This window comes from Syngnathus typhle, linkage group LG14, assembly GCF_033458585.1.
Source record: "Syngnathus typhle isolate RoL2023-S1 ecotype Sweden linkage group LG14, RoL_Styp_1.0, whole genome shotgun sequence".
Taxonomy (NCBI): Eukaryota; Metazoa; Chordata; class Actinopteri; order Syngnathiformes; family Syngnathidae; genus Syngnathus; species Syngnathus typhle.
Window position 1 is genome coordinate 5,860,731 of NC_083751.1, and position 16,975 is coordinate 5,877,705.

The 16,975-nt window shown below is 43.5% G+C and overlaps 2 protein-coding genes across 8 annotated transcripts; both read right to left on the reverse strand.

Annotated features, from left to right (window-relative positions):
• Positions 1-192: 192 nt before the first annotated feature.
• Positions 193-12,721, reverse strand: eps15 (epidermal growth factor receptor pathway substrate 15). 7 transcript variants are annotated; one of them, XM_061298030.1, is made up of 25 exons: positions 12,580-12,721; positions 11,178-11,219; positions 10,634-10,723; positions 10,510-10,557; positions 10,336-10,431; positions 10,166-10,225; positions 9,919-10,044; positions 9,598-9,657; positions 9,295-9,525; positions 8,923-9,068; positions 8,515-8,671; positions 7,921-8,003; positions 7,089-7,161; positions 6,358-6,519; positions 6,091-6,306; positions 5,613-6,029; positions 5,459-5,539; positions 5,086-5,242; positions 4,938-5,012; positions 4,161-4,561; positions 4,022-4,091; positions 3,870-3,940; positions 3,458-3,593; positions 3,059-3,264; positions 193-1,610 (listed from the first exon to the last, which is right to left on the reverse strand). In XM_061298030.1, exons 1-25 carry the CDS (start codon positions 12,604-12,606, stop codon positions 1,470-1,472), a joined length of 3,372 nt encoding a protein of 1,123 aa, XP_061154014.1. In that variant the 5' UTR covers positions 12,607-12,721; the 3' UTR covers positions 193-1,469. The 7 variants fall into 7 exon arrangements, with proteins under 7 accessions (XP_061154014.1, XP_061154015.1, XP_061154017.1 ...); XM_061298031.1 differs by having other exon boundaries at positions 4,022-4,088; positions 10,166-10,228; XM_061298033.1 differs by having other exon boundaries at positions 5,613-6,002; positions 10,166-10,228; positions 12,580-12,716.
• Positions 12,722-13,324: 603 nt separating this feature from the next.
• Positions 13,325-16,963, reverse strand: calr (calreticulin). The gene is made up of 9 exons (XM_061297787.1): positions 16,700-16,963; positions 16,149-16,250; positions 15,626-15,829; positions 15,447-15,541; positions 15,122-15,331; positions 14,939-15,052; positions 14,626-14,769; positions 14,435-14,527; positions 13,325-14,361 (listed from the first exon to the last, which is right to left on the reverse strand). The coding sequence occupies exons 1-9, from the start codon at positions 16,791-16,793 to the stop codon at positions 14,155-14,157; spliced, it is 1,263 nt and encodes a 420-aa protein (XP_061153771.1). The 5' UTR covers positions 16,794-16,963; the 3' UTR covers positions 13,325-14,154.
• Positions 16,964-16,975: the final 12 nt, after the last annotated feature.

The following is a 16,975-nucleotide window of genomic DNA, read 5'->3' on the forward strand; positions in this document are numbered from 1 at the left end:
GCGTCATATCAGGCTACAAACAGCGAGAGGAGAAAGGCAAAAGAGGAAGTCACTGTATAAGAGGCTTCGTTTTGCTCCTGGACTGAAAATCATCCTCTTATCATACATTATTCAATTAATATCAATGAGTGGAGAGCATATTACGAGAGGGCTGTTCATTTCACATTTTTCAGACATAAAGAAGAGAACGGATTGTGTACATTTAATGATCTATGCATTTATTTGTTCCGTTTTGCTGTACAAAGTTAGGAAAGCAGTGTTCAAGTGGAGTCTGCAAATGCAGGCATGTAGAGGGGCTTGAGCACGACCCAACTGTGGCAACACCAACCTTGGGCCCTTAAAGGGGAAGTCAACCCCAAAATTTTCTTTCCATTAATATGTTGTATTTGCCTTCATTTATCTAAACAAAATATTCTGATCAATATTGCGTTTGTGGAATATGAGTAAAGCGTCCATTTTGCCATTTACTGTCAACTGATGACATCACAGTGAGGTCTCAAGTCACAACCAATCATGGCTCAGCTTCAGAAAAATGGTGAGCCATGATTGGTTATGACCTGACACCTGAAAACTGTGATGTCATTTTCAAACCACAGCAAGTGGCAAAATGGCCGCCCCTTGATGGATAAAACCAGTTGGATTTTGCCCGTTCACTTCATATTCCACCAACAAAACATTAATCACTGTGATTTGACTAGTTGAGCTGGACAGAACATATTACAAAGAAAATTCTGGGAATGACTTCCCGTTTAACTGACATCTTTGAAAACTAAATCAAAATTCAAGTTATTACAGTATTCAAAAAGCCCAAAAAAAATGATATAGTTTGTCAAATGTTACATTTAGTTTACATCTGGAAATATAAAGAGATTCATGTTGAATCTTAATGCTTATTAGGTACACAATCATTATCTGGATGCAGTTTGTTTCATGCTTTTCTCTGACAGACCATGCTGGGCTAACAGGCCGAACGTGGCTTGATAATTCTCTTTTTTAACAAGAGCCTGGCATGCACTTCACATCTGCTTGTCGTCGTCTAGTGTAGGTGCGGGGAAAAAAAAATAAAATCACATTCAGTCATAATGGCTGCTACGTTCCAATTGGATGACATTTGGACTGCGAATCTTCACATAACGAGCTGGTCAGAAATGGATTGTAGTGGGTTAGATTAGTGGATAAAGCTCTATAAGTGTAAGTGCAGGTTTAGAATAAGTTACATTCTGGAGTAGGTCATAAAAGGACATGACTCTCAAAATCACTGTTTTCCCTGTTCATCCTCACAACAGGATGGAAAAGAGTCTGGAGGACAACATTTGCTTTAGTCCAAGAACACGCTGAATTAGTCCTACAGGGTCCCCACGACGCTTTGGTGCTTCAAACAGGCCACGTGTGGCTGTGCCGGGCTAAGGAAAAAAAAATAGAGGCGGGGTTTTAGAGTGGAGTGCGATGGACGAGGGAGAAGAAGTCCCTCAGGAGAGTTCAGACTTGCTGAGAGCGATGGCCAACTCCAGGTCTTCTTGTTCCTGCTGGGTGAGCCTGGCCAGACGCTCTTTCTCCTCGCGCTCGCTCTCGCGCTTTGCCCACTCGATCATGTCCTCTTCCGTTGGGTACTGTCACAAAAAGACGAATAGTGCAGTTAGTAGGATTGTGCTGTGACTGAAATGATTTTTTTTCGTGTCAAGACATCACGGCTGCTTCAGATGAATTTTAAACTGTTAAATTAAAGGACACTGTTTGTATTGCTTGTTATTAGCGCACACATTCTGGAAAAAAATCTATTTCTTGTAATATTTGCAGGTGCATTATTCTTTGCGATCAAATTGGATTATATAGTTGTAACTAATTAAGTGTCCAGTGGGTGTATACTTAGCATGCGAGAACCCTTTCGATGGATAATGCATTAAAAAGTTCAAAAATGGAAACATGCATTGTCACGGTTGGCACGTGATGCAGATGGAGAATAAAAACAGTCATGCAAATCACCTTAAGTGAATTTAAGATGAAGAAGAGGACCCTACCGTTTTGTGACACTAGCGCAAAATAGATTTTTATAAAAGATTACAATACAAAAAAATAAACAAAGGATTTGTGTTTCTTTAAAAATAATTTCTAAAGACAGTCCTGTTGCTATATTATATTATTTGTATTCATGGTTGTCTGACTAGGGAAGTACAGATACCTAGAGGTGTCACAGTGTATTTGGAGTGAGGCGTTTATTTTAAACAGACATTAACTGAGGCACGGTGTTTATTACAATGTCTGTGTCATTTAGCGGTATAAAAAAATAAAAATATCAAATAATTTGGCCCACAATCAAATGATAAAAAGCTCATGCAGTTGCATGCATATGGAAGCACAAAAATCCAAAAGGGCGCCCTTGATTTAACTCTTTATTCAACGTCTTCGACAACATAGATTTAAGGACAGAGACAACGCACGCACACACACACGCGGGGGGAAAGCACTAGCTACACAATAAAGGGCGTGCAGGGGTCATGCGGGTATGATCATGTGATTTGAGAAGGGGTGGCAGAAACGTTATGAAAAAGTCATGCATCCCACATTGCACTGTTCCAATTTATAAAAAAAAAAATAAAGTTTTTAAAGCAGCGTCACCAAAAGTGTAAAATAATGTACAACTGACTGGGCGATTAGAAATATATGTACAGTATCTTTCACACAGGAGGAATTGAAAGTTGCATGAAATGACTCAGTTAGAGGAAAGCGATTAATGAAATTTGATTCTAACTGTCATGTGTAACAAAGCATGCAGTGTTGGGCCGTAATGTCATTATTATTGTGTCCAATCGTAGCTTGGTCGGAGAAAAAGTTGGTAGGACTAACTTTGATTAGCGAAACAGCAATTAGCACCTATTTATACATTTAATAAGTACGAGGCATTCATTTAAAAGTTTTATGCTTTTGTCAAGCTGTTAGATAAATGTGGATGGAGGGATTGAGAGTGGCGCTGCTCGCCTGAGTGAAAAGCAAGTAAAATAGTAAAATCTAGTGAGAGTCAGGTTGGGGGTGAGGAAGAGGGTGGCGGAGTTGTGCTCACTTTGTCAAAGCTGGCAAATCGGTCAGCTTCCGGTAAGTGTTGCCGAGGAGGGGAAGAAGGGGCGAAGGGATCGGCTATGGGATCCTTGGCAGGCAGGGAAGAGGAGGAGGAAGAGGAGGAGAATTCGCCCGAGGTCTGCGTAGGGAAGTGGCCGCGCCGGTGGAAGGAGTCAGACGACTCGGTTCTGGAGAGGGAGGCTCTCTTACCTGCCATGACAAAGAAAGTATGCGTTTCAATGGTGCAATCACATTATAGTTGCTTTTCCACAAGGAATGAAATATTTTGGCTAATAATGCAATTTAACAGGCATCTTTTTTTTTAATTTAAATAACAGCTTATGGAGTAATGTTGCTTTAAATTTCCCACGACAAATTGCCTCGTGAAGGTGTCTGTACTGACCTGGAGGTGGAGGTGGCGGTCTCGTCGGCGTACCCGTTTTGGGAGGCAGCGCCGGGGGAACGTCCGCGTTGGCAGGCTGGCTGTCGTCCTGGAACAGGTTCTTGTTGTTGATGCCAAATTGATCGACACCGTTTGACTGGAACATTAAAAATAACAAAAAAATAAAACACAGCAAGCGTAGGCGTTTTTAAATGGTTCATTTTCCGATTCACATTCTCAGTTTCACTCTGTTCAGACTTCCGCCGGCTCATTTCCCAAAACCGAGAGCGCAAGGTACTTTCATATCGTGTGTAATATGTTCACTATGAGTTGTCTCCAGACGCATCAAAGTACACACCGACAATACGGTTAAAAATATTTGAGCTATTTCTTTTCGCAACAGTACATGACATTTTAAACTTCATCCCCTTACCTTTGTTAGGGCACTGAAGTCAGCAAAGCCTCCTCCGAACGATTCATTGCCAAATACAGCAGCAAATGGATCTATAGTGACAAAGAGCACACTTCAATTAGCAACAATTTCGGTGTACCGTACCCGCCCATGCAGCATATGAAATGTCCTACCTGGGTCTGAGGTGGCGCTCACTGTGGTACCACCTGGAGCGAAAGGATCATTGGCTGCAGCCGTATCCTTCTAAAAACAGTAAATGTTAAATCAAGCTAACGTGAGCTAGCATCTGTAGGGGTCTCAGAGTGGACTCACCAATGCCAGACCGGCGTTGGGTGGAGAGGTACTAAACGGATCTGTCCCTGTGTACTGAGAACCAAACGGATCAGCTTCGCCGGTGGCGTTGATGGCCTGAGGGAACGCGTTGGATTCAGCTGCGTCTTTGCCTGCGGAGCTGAAGGGATCTGCGGCCGGTGCGGTTGGATTCGTTGGCTGTGAGGTGAAAGGGCCCGCTTCCGTCGCTGCTGCCGTCGGGGCGGGATCGTTGTGCTTGGCGGCAAACAAGTCGGGCTCTGGAGCAACCGTAGTGTGACCGAATGGGTCGGAAGAGCTTGAGAAAGGGTCGTCTGCGGAAAAATGGCTGCTGGCCGTCTGTGTGAAGAAATTATCTGCAGCGAAAGGGTCTGAGCCTTTGAAAGGATCGCCTCCAAATGGATCTGGGAGAAATAACAAAATATATTATTTCTGTGGAGTGTGATGCAAATTAGAACTGGGGGGAATAAAAGGTTTAAAAGACATTTTTTTTGGGGTGATTTTCTTTTTATTTTCAGACAATTATCACCCAGTCCTTATAAATGCTAATTACCATGTGGGGTTACTTCTCTGGTTCTTCTATATCAAACAAATTTGTTTTAGGTTCATTTACCTGACATGTTTCGGCGGAATCTTCCGCCTTCATCAGGACACTCTGATGAAGGCGGAAGATTCCGCCGAAACATGTCAGGTAAATGAACCTAAAACAAATTTGTTTGATATAGAAGAACCAGAGAAGTAATTGAAAAAGAAAAAACAAGATGAACCTAGTACAACTACCATGTGGGGTGTTTGCTTTCTCAAACCTACCAGCAGCAACCACTTTTCCAAACGGGTCATCTTTAAAAGGATCATCTACAACACAAAAGTCACATTTTCAAACCTGTGGCATCAAATGATACCTTGCCGTAGATCTGATTGGACTCACGCTCTGTAAACGGGTCCGAGTGGAAGAAGTCCATCTCGGGTAACGGTGGCTGGCCGGGAGCAGCCCGAGGAGGAAGCGCTTGGGCTGGTAGCAGAGACGGGATGACTTCTGATGAGGCGGCAGCTTCCTGTTTGACTTCCGGCTCTGGTGATGACGCCTGTTGAAAAGTGCTGGCTTTGGTTCACTCCGATTAAAAGAAAAATTCAGCATCAAACTTTGCTCTCTTCCTGTAACGTTCTCTCTCCAGGTCTATAGAACGTGAATGAATCAAGAGCGCCCTCTGTTGGTTAATGCAAAGACTGACGCCTTGCAGTATCTTTAAAATATTGAAAATGAAGCCTTTAAGACTCAATAAATGATTCAAAGTCTTTACCTTGGGTGAGCTTGTTTTAGGCGACTCTGCGGCATCGTCTCGGACCTCTGAGGAGACATCAGGTGAAGGGTTATGGTGTTCCTGGAGATGCCGCAAAAGAAGGTATGTTACGTAAACATTCAGAATGATTGACTGTCTCTTATTTCATACGTACATTTAGAGTTTTCTCCTGCGGCTTGGCAAGTGTGGGCAGATTTGTGTACTTCTCAGAAGCGGCTAAGCTCGTATAGAGATGATCCAAAGGATCAGGCTTCGCTTTTTCCTCTTCGGGAGTCTCGGGGCTCTCTTGCTCCTTCTCGTCCTCTTTTTCTTCCTTCACTCCTTTCTCTGTTTGTTCTGAGAGTTCTTTTGGCGAGTATGAGGCAGCGGATGGTTCTTCTTCCATTTGCTCTTTAGGTTGGTCCTCCTGGGAGAGGTCCTGCTGGAAGAGGTCCCTGCGAGGGAGCTCTGGCGTGGGCCCCGCCGATCCGTTGACCATGACGGGAGAGTCGTCTTCCAAAGCTCTCTTCCAGGTCAGCTGGGCTGCCATCGACCTCTCCTCCACCTGAAGGTCATTTAATCTGTGTTGGACCTGAACAGCGATAGAACATTAAGAGGGAAGCGCAATATCGGTTGTGTTGTTTCAATCTCACCTGTGCAACTTGTGTGAAGGAGTCCCGGACAGATTCCTGCAGAGGTGTGAGCTGTTCCTGTGCAGCTTGGACCTTCTCCTGCAGTTTCCTGCTCTCCTCCTGCAGAGCCAGAAGCTCCTCTCGAGCCTGGACCAGCTCCTCCTCGTACTGACATATCTTCTGCTCCTGATCCTCGTGCTCCGACTGCAGCGATGTAATCTGACGGACAGGAAAACACTAATCGGTAAACATTGTTGTTTTCAGGGAGGTGACTTCTGCCAAACCCACCAGATGGCTCTCTTGGCTGGTCTGCTGGCGAATGTGGGTCAGCTGCTCCTCCAGTGAGGCCTTCTGTTGGTCCAGCTCGTCCAAAACCTCCTGGATCTTCTGACGCTGAGTTTGAAGCTGCTGCAGTGCCTCGCTTTCTCTTGCCACCTCACCCTGCAAGTCCTGTAGAAAACATGTCATTATAGAACTAAATAGGCAACTCGAATATAACCACTCAAAAAGTTAAAAAATATATAAAAGTGAACGTGACAATGTAAGATATGGGGTACTTGTTACATTTGACCAGATAGAAAATGCTTTAGGAGGAGAAAAAAAAAAATGGTTTTACTGTTTGTGACCTCAATGCCACAGATTCTGGAAACATCTGCTGCCGTAGATTCTGCAAACCTCTGCCATACTACCAGCACAATAACAAAAACGCAAAACCGCTCATATTTTCAGTAAGAATTCAGTTGACACTTGATGTGACTCATCTGTAGAACGGAAATGGCAAAAGGGACTTTCACACAAACTGTCGTGGTTTTTTTTGTTGATTTTTTTTTTTAAACAGAAAAATATACAAGTCTAAAATAGACAGTTTTAGCTATATACAATTTTTAAAAAGCCAATTTAAACCTGCACTGCCTTGCCTAGAATGTTAAGCTAAACTAGCATGCAGCAGTACTGCATGTTCCAACAATTAGGATGTCAAAACAAACTTTCAACTAAACAGGTCAATAAATTGGTCTTACCTGGACCTCGTTGCTGCGCTCGCTGATGGCCGCCTCCTTCTCCTTAATCTCTTCTTCTACCGTCGTTTTCTCCCTGGGATTCCGGCACAACACATACGAACATTTAGCCGCCGAGGACAAAGAAGATATCATTCCTAGGCCGCAAGGCCACAGCCAGCCCTTGGCTGAGCCCGCTTCAGCTCGGTCCTCCGCCGCAACCTCTTGCTCTCCCTGGACCACCATGATCTTCGATTTAAAGGAAAATGCGGATGAAATAAGGCTGACACTCAGACGCCGCTGCGATAAAGCGATCTTGCGCTTGATCTGTCAAGTATGTGGGAGATGAGAGGTGAGAAGCAGATGGCTGCTGTGAGGGAGGAAGCGGGAAAGCAACAGCCTACATCCTTCTTCTTCTGCCTCAGCGCCTCCAACAGTGCTTCATTTATGCTACTTGTTTTTTTTTTCCTGCTTCTTCTTGCTATTCATGATTACAATATAGTTGGCCTTGTATGTATGACAACTAGTTTATACACGGCGGGATGTGGCGAGAGTGTATGTGACTGACTTTTAAGCTTTAAAGTAGCAAGGTCTAAAATTAAATTATCTTTCCCACGACGACAATCCCTGCGACTACTTATTACTAAGTCATTATTGTCAGTGAAGTTGTGCAGGGTAGTTTCACGGAAAACACTGCACTCTAGTGGTCAGAGGAGATCATGCAGTAGGTGAAACGCTACGTACTGTAACTCAGGAGGTGCCGAATTTGAATCTTTAAAAATCAAACAGTTTGACATGATGATTACTGAGCAACTTCGCACTCTCCAAAACGTAACCTGCATGCCTTTTACTTTACCTTTGTAGTTCGACAATTTCGTTACTAAGAGAGTCCAGCTCCTTGATGGCAGAGAAGTCAGCTGCCAGGTTGGCCATATTGTTCTGAAGCAAATGAAGCACAGAGATGAGTGAAATGGAGGCAAGGAGTCAACGGATGACAACACGGATACTGAGATTACATAGCGACGGACAAGTAAAGGAACGCTGATGAGCTCACTGATGAAAAGTTACACAAGACAAAAATGTAACCGGCATCTCAACAGATTAAAAAAAACAACAACAACAAAAAAACATCAATCTCCACATTTGCACTAAATTGATATCGATTTTCCGGAAACTATTATGTAGAGGATGGGAAAATGGAAGTGAGTTGGCACAGAGGAATGAAATGGACAGCGCAAACTCACTCAAGGGGGCGTTTCCGTCCGCATGAGAAGGGAAAATGTGCAGAAAGAGAAGGAGAAAGAAAACGCTTGCAATGACAGCAAAGGGGAAAAATAAGCATAAGCAAAATAAATGTGGAAAGCGAATACTCTAATGTTTATTGGCTTTTTTTTTTTTTTTTAATTTTTGGCAAATCCAACAAGCCGTGGGTGCAGTGTGCAATTCTCACCTGTTTGATGTTTAGTCTGTCAGTGGGAGGAATCATCTCTGGGGAAAGGCTTTGCGGAGGGTCCAGACCTCTCGTCAACTTCTGATTGATCAGATGAAGCGCCAGGGCGAACTGCTCTCGGGTCAGTTTTCCAATGTCGCCAATGTCACAAAGCTCCCTGAGGGAAGGAAGGGCAGGTTACGCAACAGACTTAACGATCGACGCCTCGGGCAATTGCGATGGTGTTCGCCGATTATGACGGGAGCCAACGGAGCAGACAGACGCTAATTAGGGAAAATCGATTAGCCCCGAATGTTTCCGGATCTCGACACACAACAGTGTCGCTAGCCCACCGAGCTTTAACATTTATTTTCACAAGTTAGTTAATTCAACTCTGAGACCCAAATTCAAAACCATTTTGTCTCTTACCAGATCCGTGCGAGCGTGGCAGAAGGCAGCCCCGTTTTGAGAAAGATATCTCTGACTTCAGGTCCGGACACCAAGCCGTCCATGTCTCCGTCTGTCTTGCTGAAGAGGTCGTCATATTTGGCTTTATCCGCCGGCGACACCACCCACTGCGCACAGGCCAAAAAAGTGAGGAGAAAACAACCACTCAACTGACAAAAGTCAAACTCAAACGACCGAATTGCAGACTCCAACTCTATCATTCATTTACCTTCACATTCCCTTTGATCTTGTTCTTTTGAAAAACGCACTGCACTATCCAGTTTGAAATCATTCTTAAAGCGCTTGATCGAAAACGAAGCTGTAACGGCCGGGATGGACCGGGAGCGTACTCACAGGGGCGGCTGCTGGCGTCGGGGCGAGAGCTGGGGCGGGTTTAGGGGGGAGGGGCATGGTCTTGGTGCCAGCGTGGGAGGCGCGACTGTCTTTGGCGGAGGGGGGCGAGGGTAACAAGGGCATCGCGGGAGGCACAGAGGGCTTTTTTCTCTTGGAGGGTGGAACCAGGGGAGCCGGGAGAGACATGGGAACAGTTTCTCCTTCCAGGGCTCGGTACACCAGATACATGGCCTGGCAATAAAATACATCAAAGATCGGGGGAAGAGGGGAAAAAAAAACATCGGACTAGGGCTCATTTCTTACCACAGAGAATTCATCTTTGTCCAACATGCCGTCTCTGTCGATATCACTGAGTTCCCACACCTTTAACACAAAGGGATGATTTCTTTAAAATGATACGTATGATTACAAATGTGCGGAGGATGCAACGTCTGACTCACATCCACTTCCTCAAAAACCTCATGTGTCACCAAACATTAACATCCTTTTTTTTTTTAACTCGCTGCAGCACTTGCTGATGTTTTGACTCGTCAAATGACTAAATTGGAAAGATTGCTCTATTTCAAAAAGCATATTTCCTAAGGGCCGTGAGTTGATTTACAATACATGGCAGGCAGCTCATACCCGGCCCAAAATGTCGACTGGCAGTTTGGAGTTGAGCAGGACGGGCTTGACTTTGTCTCCTGTTAGCAGCCCCCCGACTGGACTGAGGCTCTCAAAGATGGAGTCAAACTTCAACTTCTCTTCAGGCTGAAAGAACAATAAAACAGAAATTAATTTTTTAAAAAAAGATGACATACAAATTGTACGTTGTGTGTTTGCTATAAGCCCAAATCGTTATTGTTCATAAAACAATGTCTAAAGGCATCACCTTGACAACCCAGGGAAGATCAGTGGTTAAGCCCCCGACTGACAGTGGGCTGCTTGTGTCCTGCTGGGAACAAACACAACTTCCTTTTATCAAATAATAACGACTTCAATTTGAACATAGCGCTATCATATGGACATTCATCTGTGGGGGAAGCAAAGCAACTGACTTACAAATTTGGGGGGCGGAACAGCCACATTAAGGCTCTTGAGTGCCACCTCCAGGCCATTCTGAGCACAAGCCACCAAGCGCAGAGCGATGTAAAATTGCTGTGGAGGTTTTAACGGCAACATAAAGTCAATTATTTCGTAATGAACACATATTTTAATAACCCTCCGTTGGGCTACCTGTTTGTTGAGAGAGCCCTTCCGTTCAGAGTCCGACAGATCCCAAATCTGTCAAGGACAATTATCATCCACCGACATCACGCAGTGAAGCCAGATAGCATCGTCGCTTTCAGGCTTGCCTTACCTTGCCCAAAACCAGGTCAGCCAGGCCCGACCGCTTCAGGAACAGAGCTGCATCCGCTGCCGCCACTCTCCCGCTGCCTCGGGGATCCACCTGCAGCCAGTTATCATCCATTATGCATAAATCATCCTGGTCCACCACAGTCGTAAAAAAACCCCAATATTTAAAATTAAATGCAGTTGTGAAAAAAATATATACTTTGAGAAACCTGAAGCATTTCAATCAATAGTGACAATAAAACCAAATCCACATTCTCAGTAGCATCAGTTCATGATGACCGTGACTGGCCCATCATGACACGTCAGGCAGAGCGATGCATTATTAATTCATAGTCTGACTTCCTGTGCGGGAAAAGCTGGAGGTCATTGCAACATGATCAGAGTATAAATGAAGCTAGTGTACCTCTAGAACGTGCGCCCACCAGTCACAACAATAATTCTTTGTAACGATAGAATTTTGTACAGCTTCATAACAGATCAATAGATTTTTTTTTATTTTAATTACTTTTGCGGTCGTTATAAAACAGGACCTTAACACTGCCACATACCTGCCGATAGTATTTGTCGTAAATGGGATTTCCACTGGAGAGCTGTTGAAGAAAGAGAAGACAACCTTTATTCAGGACCACATCAATTCATATCCATTTCAAAAGCATTTAGAAAAGTACAAATTGACGTCATATCCTCCCTAAACGAGCCAATTTGCATTTTTAGTATAGCTGACCGTCCGCAACTGGGCCAAAGAGGAAGACAGTCAGCACTTCCTTCTTCATATAGCCCATGTGTTGATGTTCTCGAAAAAAGGAGCAGGTGCAGCGAGGAACAACATAACAGCTTGCGTAATGAGCGCCTTGCACAATTGGACCAAAATCGCTCGAGTCCGGCAAAAATCTGCTGGATCTCAAACTGCTGTTTGCTTGACCACTTTTAACGTTAGCAACTGTCAATTGACAGTTAGATAACTTGCCACACACACTTATCTCTTCAAGCCAAGCCTGTTTTTTTTTTTTCTTCACACAATTGTGTGCCTGGAACTAATTGTGGCTGCAAACAGTGTAGTCATTGTACCAGTGTGTCCACTTGATCTTGACTGAGTTATCAATGATGTCCACACCTCCAGTTTACTTCACTACATGATTTTCAGAAAATGGACATTTAGTCATTACAAACCACAATCCGATCTAAAGGAAATATGAGTGGCTGCACATTGTCAGATTGTTTTCTGGCTACAACATTGCTATGATTGTTGCAAAGAACCCACTCAAGTGGTCACGCACTCGGTTCGTGTGTTTTGTTAGAGGCAACAGAGGCTCGGGTAACACCTCGTCGTGACACCTGCAACAAGACTTTTTGACAGCTTTGAAGTAAGAACCTACTGAAGGTCTGGATGATGTTCACTCCAAATCGTATTAATAAACGATGTTGGGTTCAGAGAGGTTAAAAAGTAGATCTTTTAGTTCGTTATTGGCTGATATTGTCGTCTTTGGACTTCAATAACAGAAGATCGTCCAGAAAATGACAGTCCATAGCAGCCCCAGCACAGCCACACATGTCACGTTCTCGCCACTTGGAGGAAAATTAGTATGCAGGGAAAACAAGTGCTCTGTCACAACGGGTATTTTCGAACAAAACTAATGAGGAAGCAGAAAAAGATTACGTCGTTTTTGTCTTAAAGCGGATCCAAAACACTGAAAACTAGCTGTTAGCTAGCAGACTAGCTAGCTAGCCTCGCCCTTACGCAGTCCCCAAAGAGATTAGGCACAAACTTTTCCCACTCACGAGCAAAGCACCGTAAACTTCCCCCCGGAAAAAAAGAGCAATGGAATGGGAACGAGATTGCGATTTAGTCCGCGGGGGTATTGCATATCTAGCGGAAGCTTTCCGGGCGGAGAAGACGGCGGACACGAAGCGCTGGCTATCGTCACAGAAGAGTTCAGACGAGAGTGTTACCTGAGTCAGACTCAGAGTGGCGGCCATAGTCTTTTCCCACTGCTGCCTTCACGCCGCGCTGTTGCCCTTACGCACACACGAGTGGGCCGTCTGAAAACCTGGAAGTGGATTTTCATTACGACTAGGCAACCCGAATATCCGGAAAGATACTGAACAGCACACAGGCAAACAAACAAACAAATAAATAAATACGTTTAATACATAAAATATTGATGTGGCAAAAACTTCAACCGGATGAACGATGCAGTAAACGAAATTAATAAAAAACCAACGTGTTGTCTGAAAAAAATGTTTTTAAGAAAGGAAATATAGAAAAATGAGCCCAGCAATTATGCTACTGTGATCGACATTTAAACACTACTTTTCCTGTTATCGCTCTTATTTTGAAAATTACTGCTGTGCACGACTTCCTTGATTGCCGCAATTTTTACAATTGCCGCACAGCATCAAGCAGGCTTTGTGCTTGCAATTAACAAACGTGACCTTTATGCCACTTATTCTGTGCAAACAGGTTAATATATTAGTCGTGCGGCTTTTATTCATATATTAAATCGCTAGATTTATTATGAAATTATTGTGACTTGGTAACAATGACAGTAACCATGTCACATTCTAAGTTCATTCTAACGTTCCCTTTCAAAACATTACCATAAAACAGTTTCCTCTAGTATACATTATATTAATGGTGGAAAAGTTATGAAATGGAATGAGTTTTGCTATACAAATATTAAAATAATTGGAGTCATTTTCCTGTGGTTGTTTTTATTGGACACAACATTTTTTTCTTCTGCATTCAAACAAACCCCCTTCACTTAAATTACCAGCAGTATTAGTACAAAATGTTGTCTTTTACAAAAAGGTTCAGCGCTCAGCTTTAGTGGCTATCCGGGATGAGGACAATTGACTGCATACGCACCAAACGATGAACAAACTTAAAATGAACAGAAGCTTTCCTGCTGCTGGAGTGCTTCAAGACAATGATTCAGAAACTCATCTCATGTGCACAAAAGTGGAAATAAGTGTACAGTGCAAACATACTTAAAGGATTTGCTCACAAGTTTAACATCCCAACTGGACCTACAATTCAGACTTTGGAGACCGTATCTTCCCTTCTTTGATTAAATGAACCTTTGAGCAGGCGCTTGACATTTGGGATTGACAAAAATCAAAAATAAAATAAAAACAGCATTACGAGACAAACACATGAGGTAACAAACATTTTTACAAAAACTAAACAAGTAGATTTGTCGTGTCAACATTTCTTGGTAACCATGATTTTGGCAAATCAAATACCTCTTTTCATTTCCATATCATATAAACTACCAAATTAAAAAATTACAAATAAAATTAAAATGTGGTTTTCTAGTCTGGACATTCACTGCGACATCTTAATTTCTAATTGTGATTCCTATATAATATATCAGTTATAGTTGTCAATTTGTCTTATTGTTATTATGGTATAGTAGAGTATTTAATAATGATATCTTTAACTCTTTTTTGTAAACAAACAAGACTCCACCCACTGGGCGAGTCGTCTCTTGTGGTTTGACAGTCCGCTCCTTGCCTTTCAACTGTTTATAATTCATCCTTCATGGGGGACTCCGTGTCTTCATCCTCTTCCTCTTCGTCCTCCTCGTTCTCCTCCTCGCCATCTTCGTCCTCCTCATCCTTTTCTTCCTCCTCATCATCGTCCTTCGACTCGTCTTTCCTCTGCTTGTCCTCTTCCTCACGCAGCTTTCGCTCCTCCGCATCTTGCGTGTCCTTCATTTCCTTCTCGGCATCCTGATTGGGAATTTAGAAAAAATGAATATTTAGGGTGGGAAATGTGGGGGGAAGGCAAATAAAGTTTACATACCTTGGTTTTCCCCCACGTGTCATCTCCGACCTCCTCAGCCAGTTTTGGGTCATTGGTGATCAGGAAGTTGTCAAAGATGGTGCCAGATTTGACCTACAACAAACAAAAGGAATGTTAATGATATTTTTAAAAAGTCAAAATTTCAAATCAAATCTTCAAATATGAATGTCACTTTCTGCATCTTACGTTACCTGCCACAGGTCCAGTCCAATCACGCCAATGCTGTCATATTTGTAGATCTCGGAATCGGCGCTGTACTCCGGGTTGTCGATCTCGGGATGGATCCACTTTCCTTTGTAAGCGGTGTTGCTGATCTCTTTGGGCTTCCACTCGCCCTGTTTAACACAGCACACAGTTCATTAAACCACATTAAAACTAATTTCTTGGTCCACTGACACTTATTGCGTGTAGCTTTAAAAGGCGGGGCCTGCAGTGATGAGTGACATGGGAGTGAGCCAATGAGAATGTTAGTTACTTGATTTATTGTTTCAGTCTGTCAGGTACCTTGTATTCAGGGTTAGCGATCATAGGAGGCTCCCATTCTCCATCCATCTCCTCGTCCCAGTCGTCTGGTTTCTTGGCATCTGGGTCAGGAATGTTCTCAGCCTTGTCCCAGTCCTGTCAAACGAAACATGACATTAGTTAAATTCATCCTGGTGCTCTTCAAAATGGCGGTCCCGCACTTGCCTCTGGTTTGGTATCGGCGGGATCAGGAATGTTCTCCCGGTCGTCCCAGTCCTCTGGTTTCTTGGCTTCGGGGTCCTTGATTTTCTTTGGTGGCAGGAAGTCCCAGTCGTCCTCCAGGTTGCCAGACTCAACCTTCTTATTGTCGATTTTCACCTCGTACGTGTTGTCGGGGTTGACGATCAGCGTGTACAAGTGAGTAAATTCGTCATCCTGGCAGGTGGGAGGGGGGGGGGGGGGGTAATGTTAGACACGAAACCTCCCAGAGTGAAGGTTGAGGGTTGCGAATTTGGTTAGAGTTCCAAAACACAACCACTCGATGACTCACTTTGCATCTGATGTCTTTGTTAACCAAATGATTCTTGCCCTTGTAGTTAAAGATGACGTGCACTTTCTTTGTGCCCGGTCCGCAAATATCAGGACCTGCGCACAGAAGACGTCTGCAATTCAACACACAACTCCGCTATGCACCCAACCCGATGGGAGACCTGGATGAGCCCGCCGTACCAAACATGATGTTGTAGACCGAGTCCCCGTGCATGTCCTCCTGCTTAAGGTCGGAGGGGAAGACTTTGACGTAGCCGCCGCCGCAATCAATGCTCTGTTCGTGCTTGACGGTGAACTGGACGACGAGGGGTTGGCCTTTGTTGCTGAAGTCGTCGAAGCGGGACGACATCGCGTAGAAGCGGGCGTCCTGGCTCGTTTGCAAACCTGTTTCAATCGTATTGTGTCAAATGGCTTTGTGTGTCTTTATTCCAAGTTGAGATCCTTTGCTTTATATCATAATCATAAAGTTATTTTAAACAAAAAGAATGGATTAAGAGAGAATCTACAATTTACCAGGACATTTTTCTCAAGCAAGATTTAAAAATCCACTTCTATGAAAAAAAGGAATCAAAATTACAATACGTAATACAAGAAAAATATAGATGGGGAAATAAGTGGGTTGCTCTTGTAAAAATGCGCCTTTTCGTATTTTTCTTTATCCATTCGTCACCCAGCCCTAAATTGACATGACTAATCCACTCACCTTTATCCTTCTCTGCATCACCGTAGAACTTGCCTGCAGTCAGAACAAACTTGCCGTAGTCGGTCTTATGCTTGGATTCCTCCCAGCGACTCTTCCAAGCGTCTAAACATACAAAAAAGGCATTCAGATTTCCTACCAATGATTCTGATTTCCAACATTCCAAATATACAACAGTAATGTATTTAAATGTTGGTGGTACTTGGGAGAATTATGTAATTTTGTTTTAGATTTGGGGGGGTACAGTAATTACCAAGGGAGGGACATACATGAGGGGGAGGTGGCTTGATCATACGTGGGGGAGGGGGGTGTCAAATAAATTTGGTGCTGTTACACACTAAATGTTAAAAGTACAACTAAGCAAAACGTACAATTTTATGCAAAATTCCTCATTTGGAAACTAAAATCGTTGTATTATTTGCATTACAGGCTACTGGAGTTGCCATATGGTCATGCACCGATACAACCCAATCAACTTGCATATATTGTATTACGAACAACATATAATTAATGTTATTTGATAATAGTTAGAATAATCGGAAAACAAATCTCACCCCCATCTTCAAATTGCTCTCGGAAATAGACAGTGGACTCGGCCAGGACACAGGCGGTCGATACGGCCAAAAACAACAGCGACAAGGCGGTCATTGTGGGGACAAAACAAAAACACTCTGTCAAACTATCTCTAAAATGAACACAATAATATTAAATTTCTGCTGTCGCTCGACGATGTTTAGCGGCGATCAAGAATCCGTTAGTGCCGTTTTATTAGAATCATGCAGCCTCTTGCCTCTCGGCTGGGAACAGATGTCTTAACCTGATTGGCTGTC

What these genes read in the sequence shown, in the direction of transcription:
- calr (XM_061297787.1), bottom strand. Translation starts at nt 16,793, where the DNA reads ATGACCGCCTTGTCGCTGTTGTTTTTGGCCGTATCGACCGCCTGTGTC. An exon ending in TTGGACTGGACCTGTGGCAG is followed by an intron (nt 14,528 to 14,625) that starts GTAACGTAAGAT and finishes TGTTTGTTGTAG; the next exon opens with GTCAAATCTGGCACCATCTT. An exon ending in ACACGTGGGGGAAAACCAAG is followed by an intron (nt 14,362 to 14,434) that starts GTATGTAAACTT and finishes ATTCCCAATCAG; the next exon opens with GATGCCGAGAAGGAAATGAA.
- eps15 (XM_061298029.1), bottom strand. Translation starts at nt 12,606, where the DNA reads ATGGCCGCCACTCTGAGTCTGACTCAG. An exon ending in CCTTCACACAAGTTGCACAG is followed by an intron (nt 6,030 to 6,090) that starts GTGAGATTGAAA and finishes ATCGCTGTTCAG; the next exon opens with GTCCAACACAGATTAAATGA. An exon ending in CTCGGACCCGTTTACAGAGC is followed by an intron (nt 5,013 to 5,085) that starts GTGAGTCCAATC and finishes TTTGTGTTGTAG; the next exon opens with ATGATCCTTTTAAAGATGAC.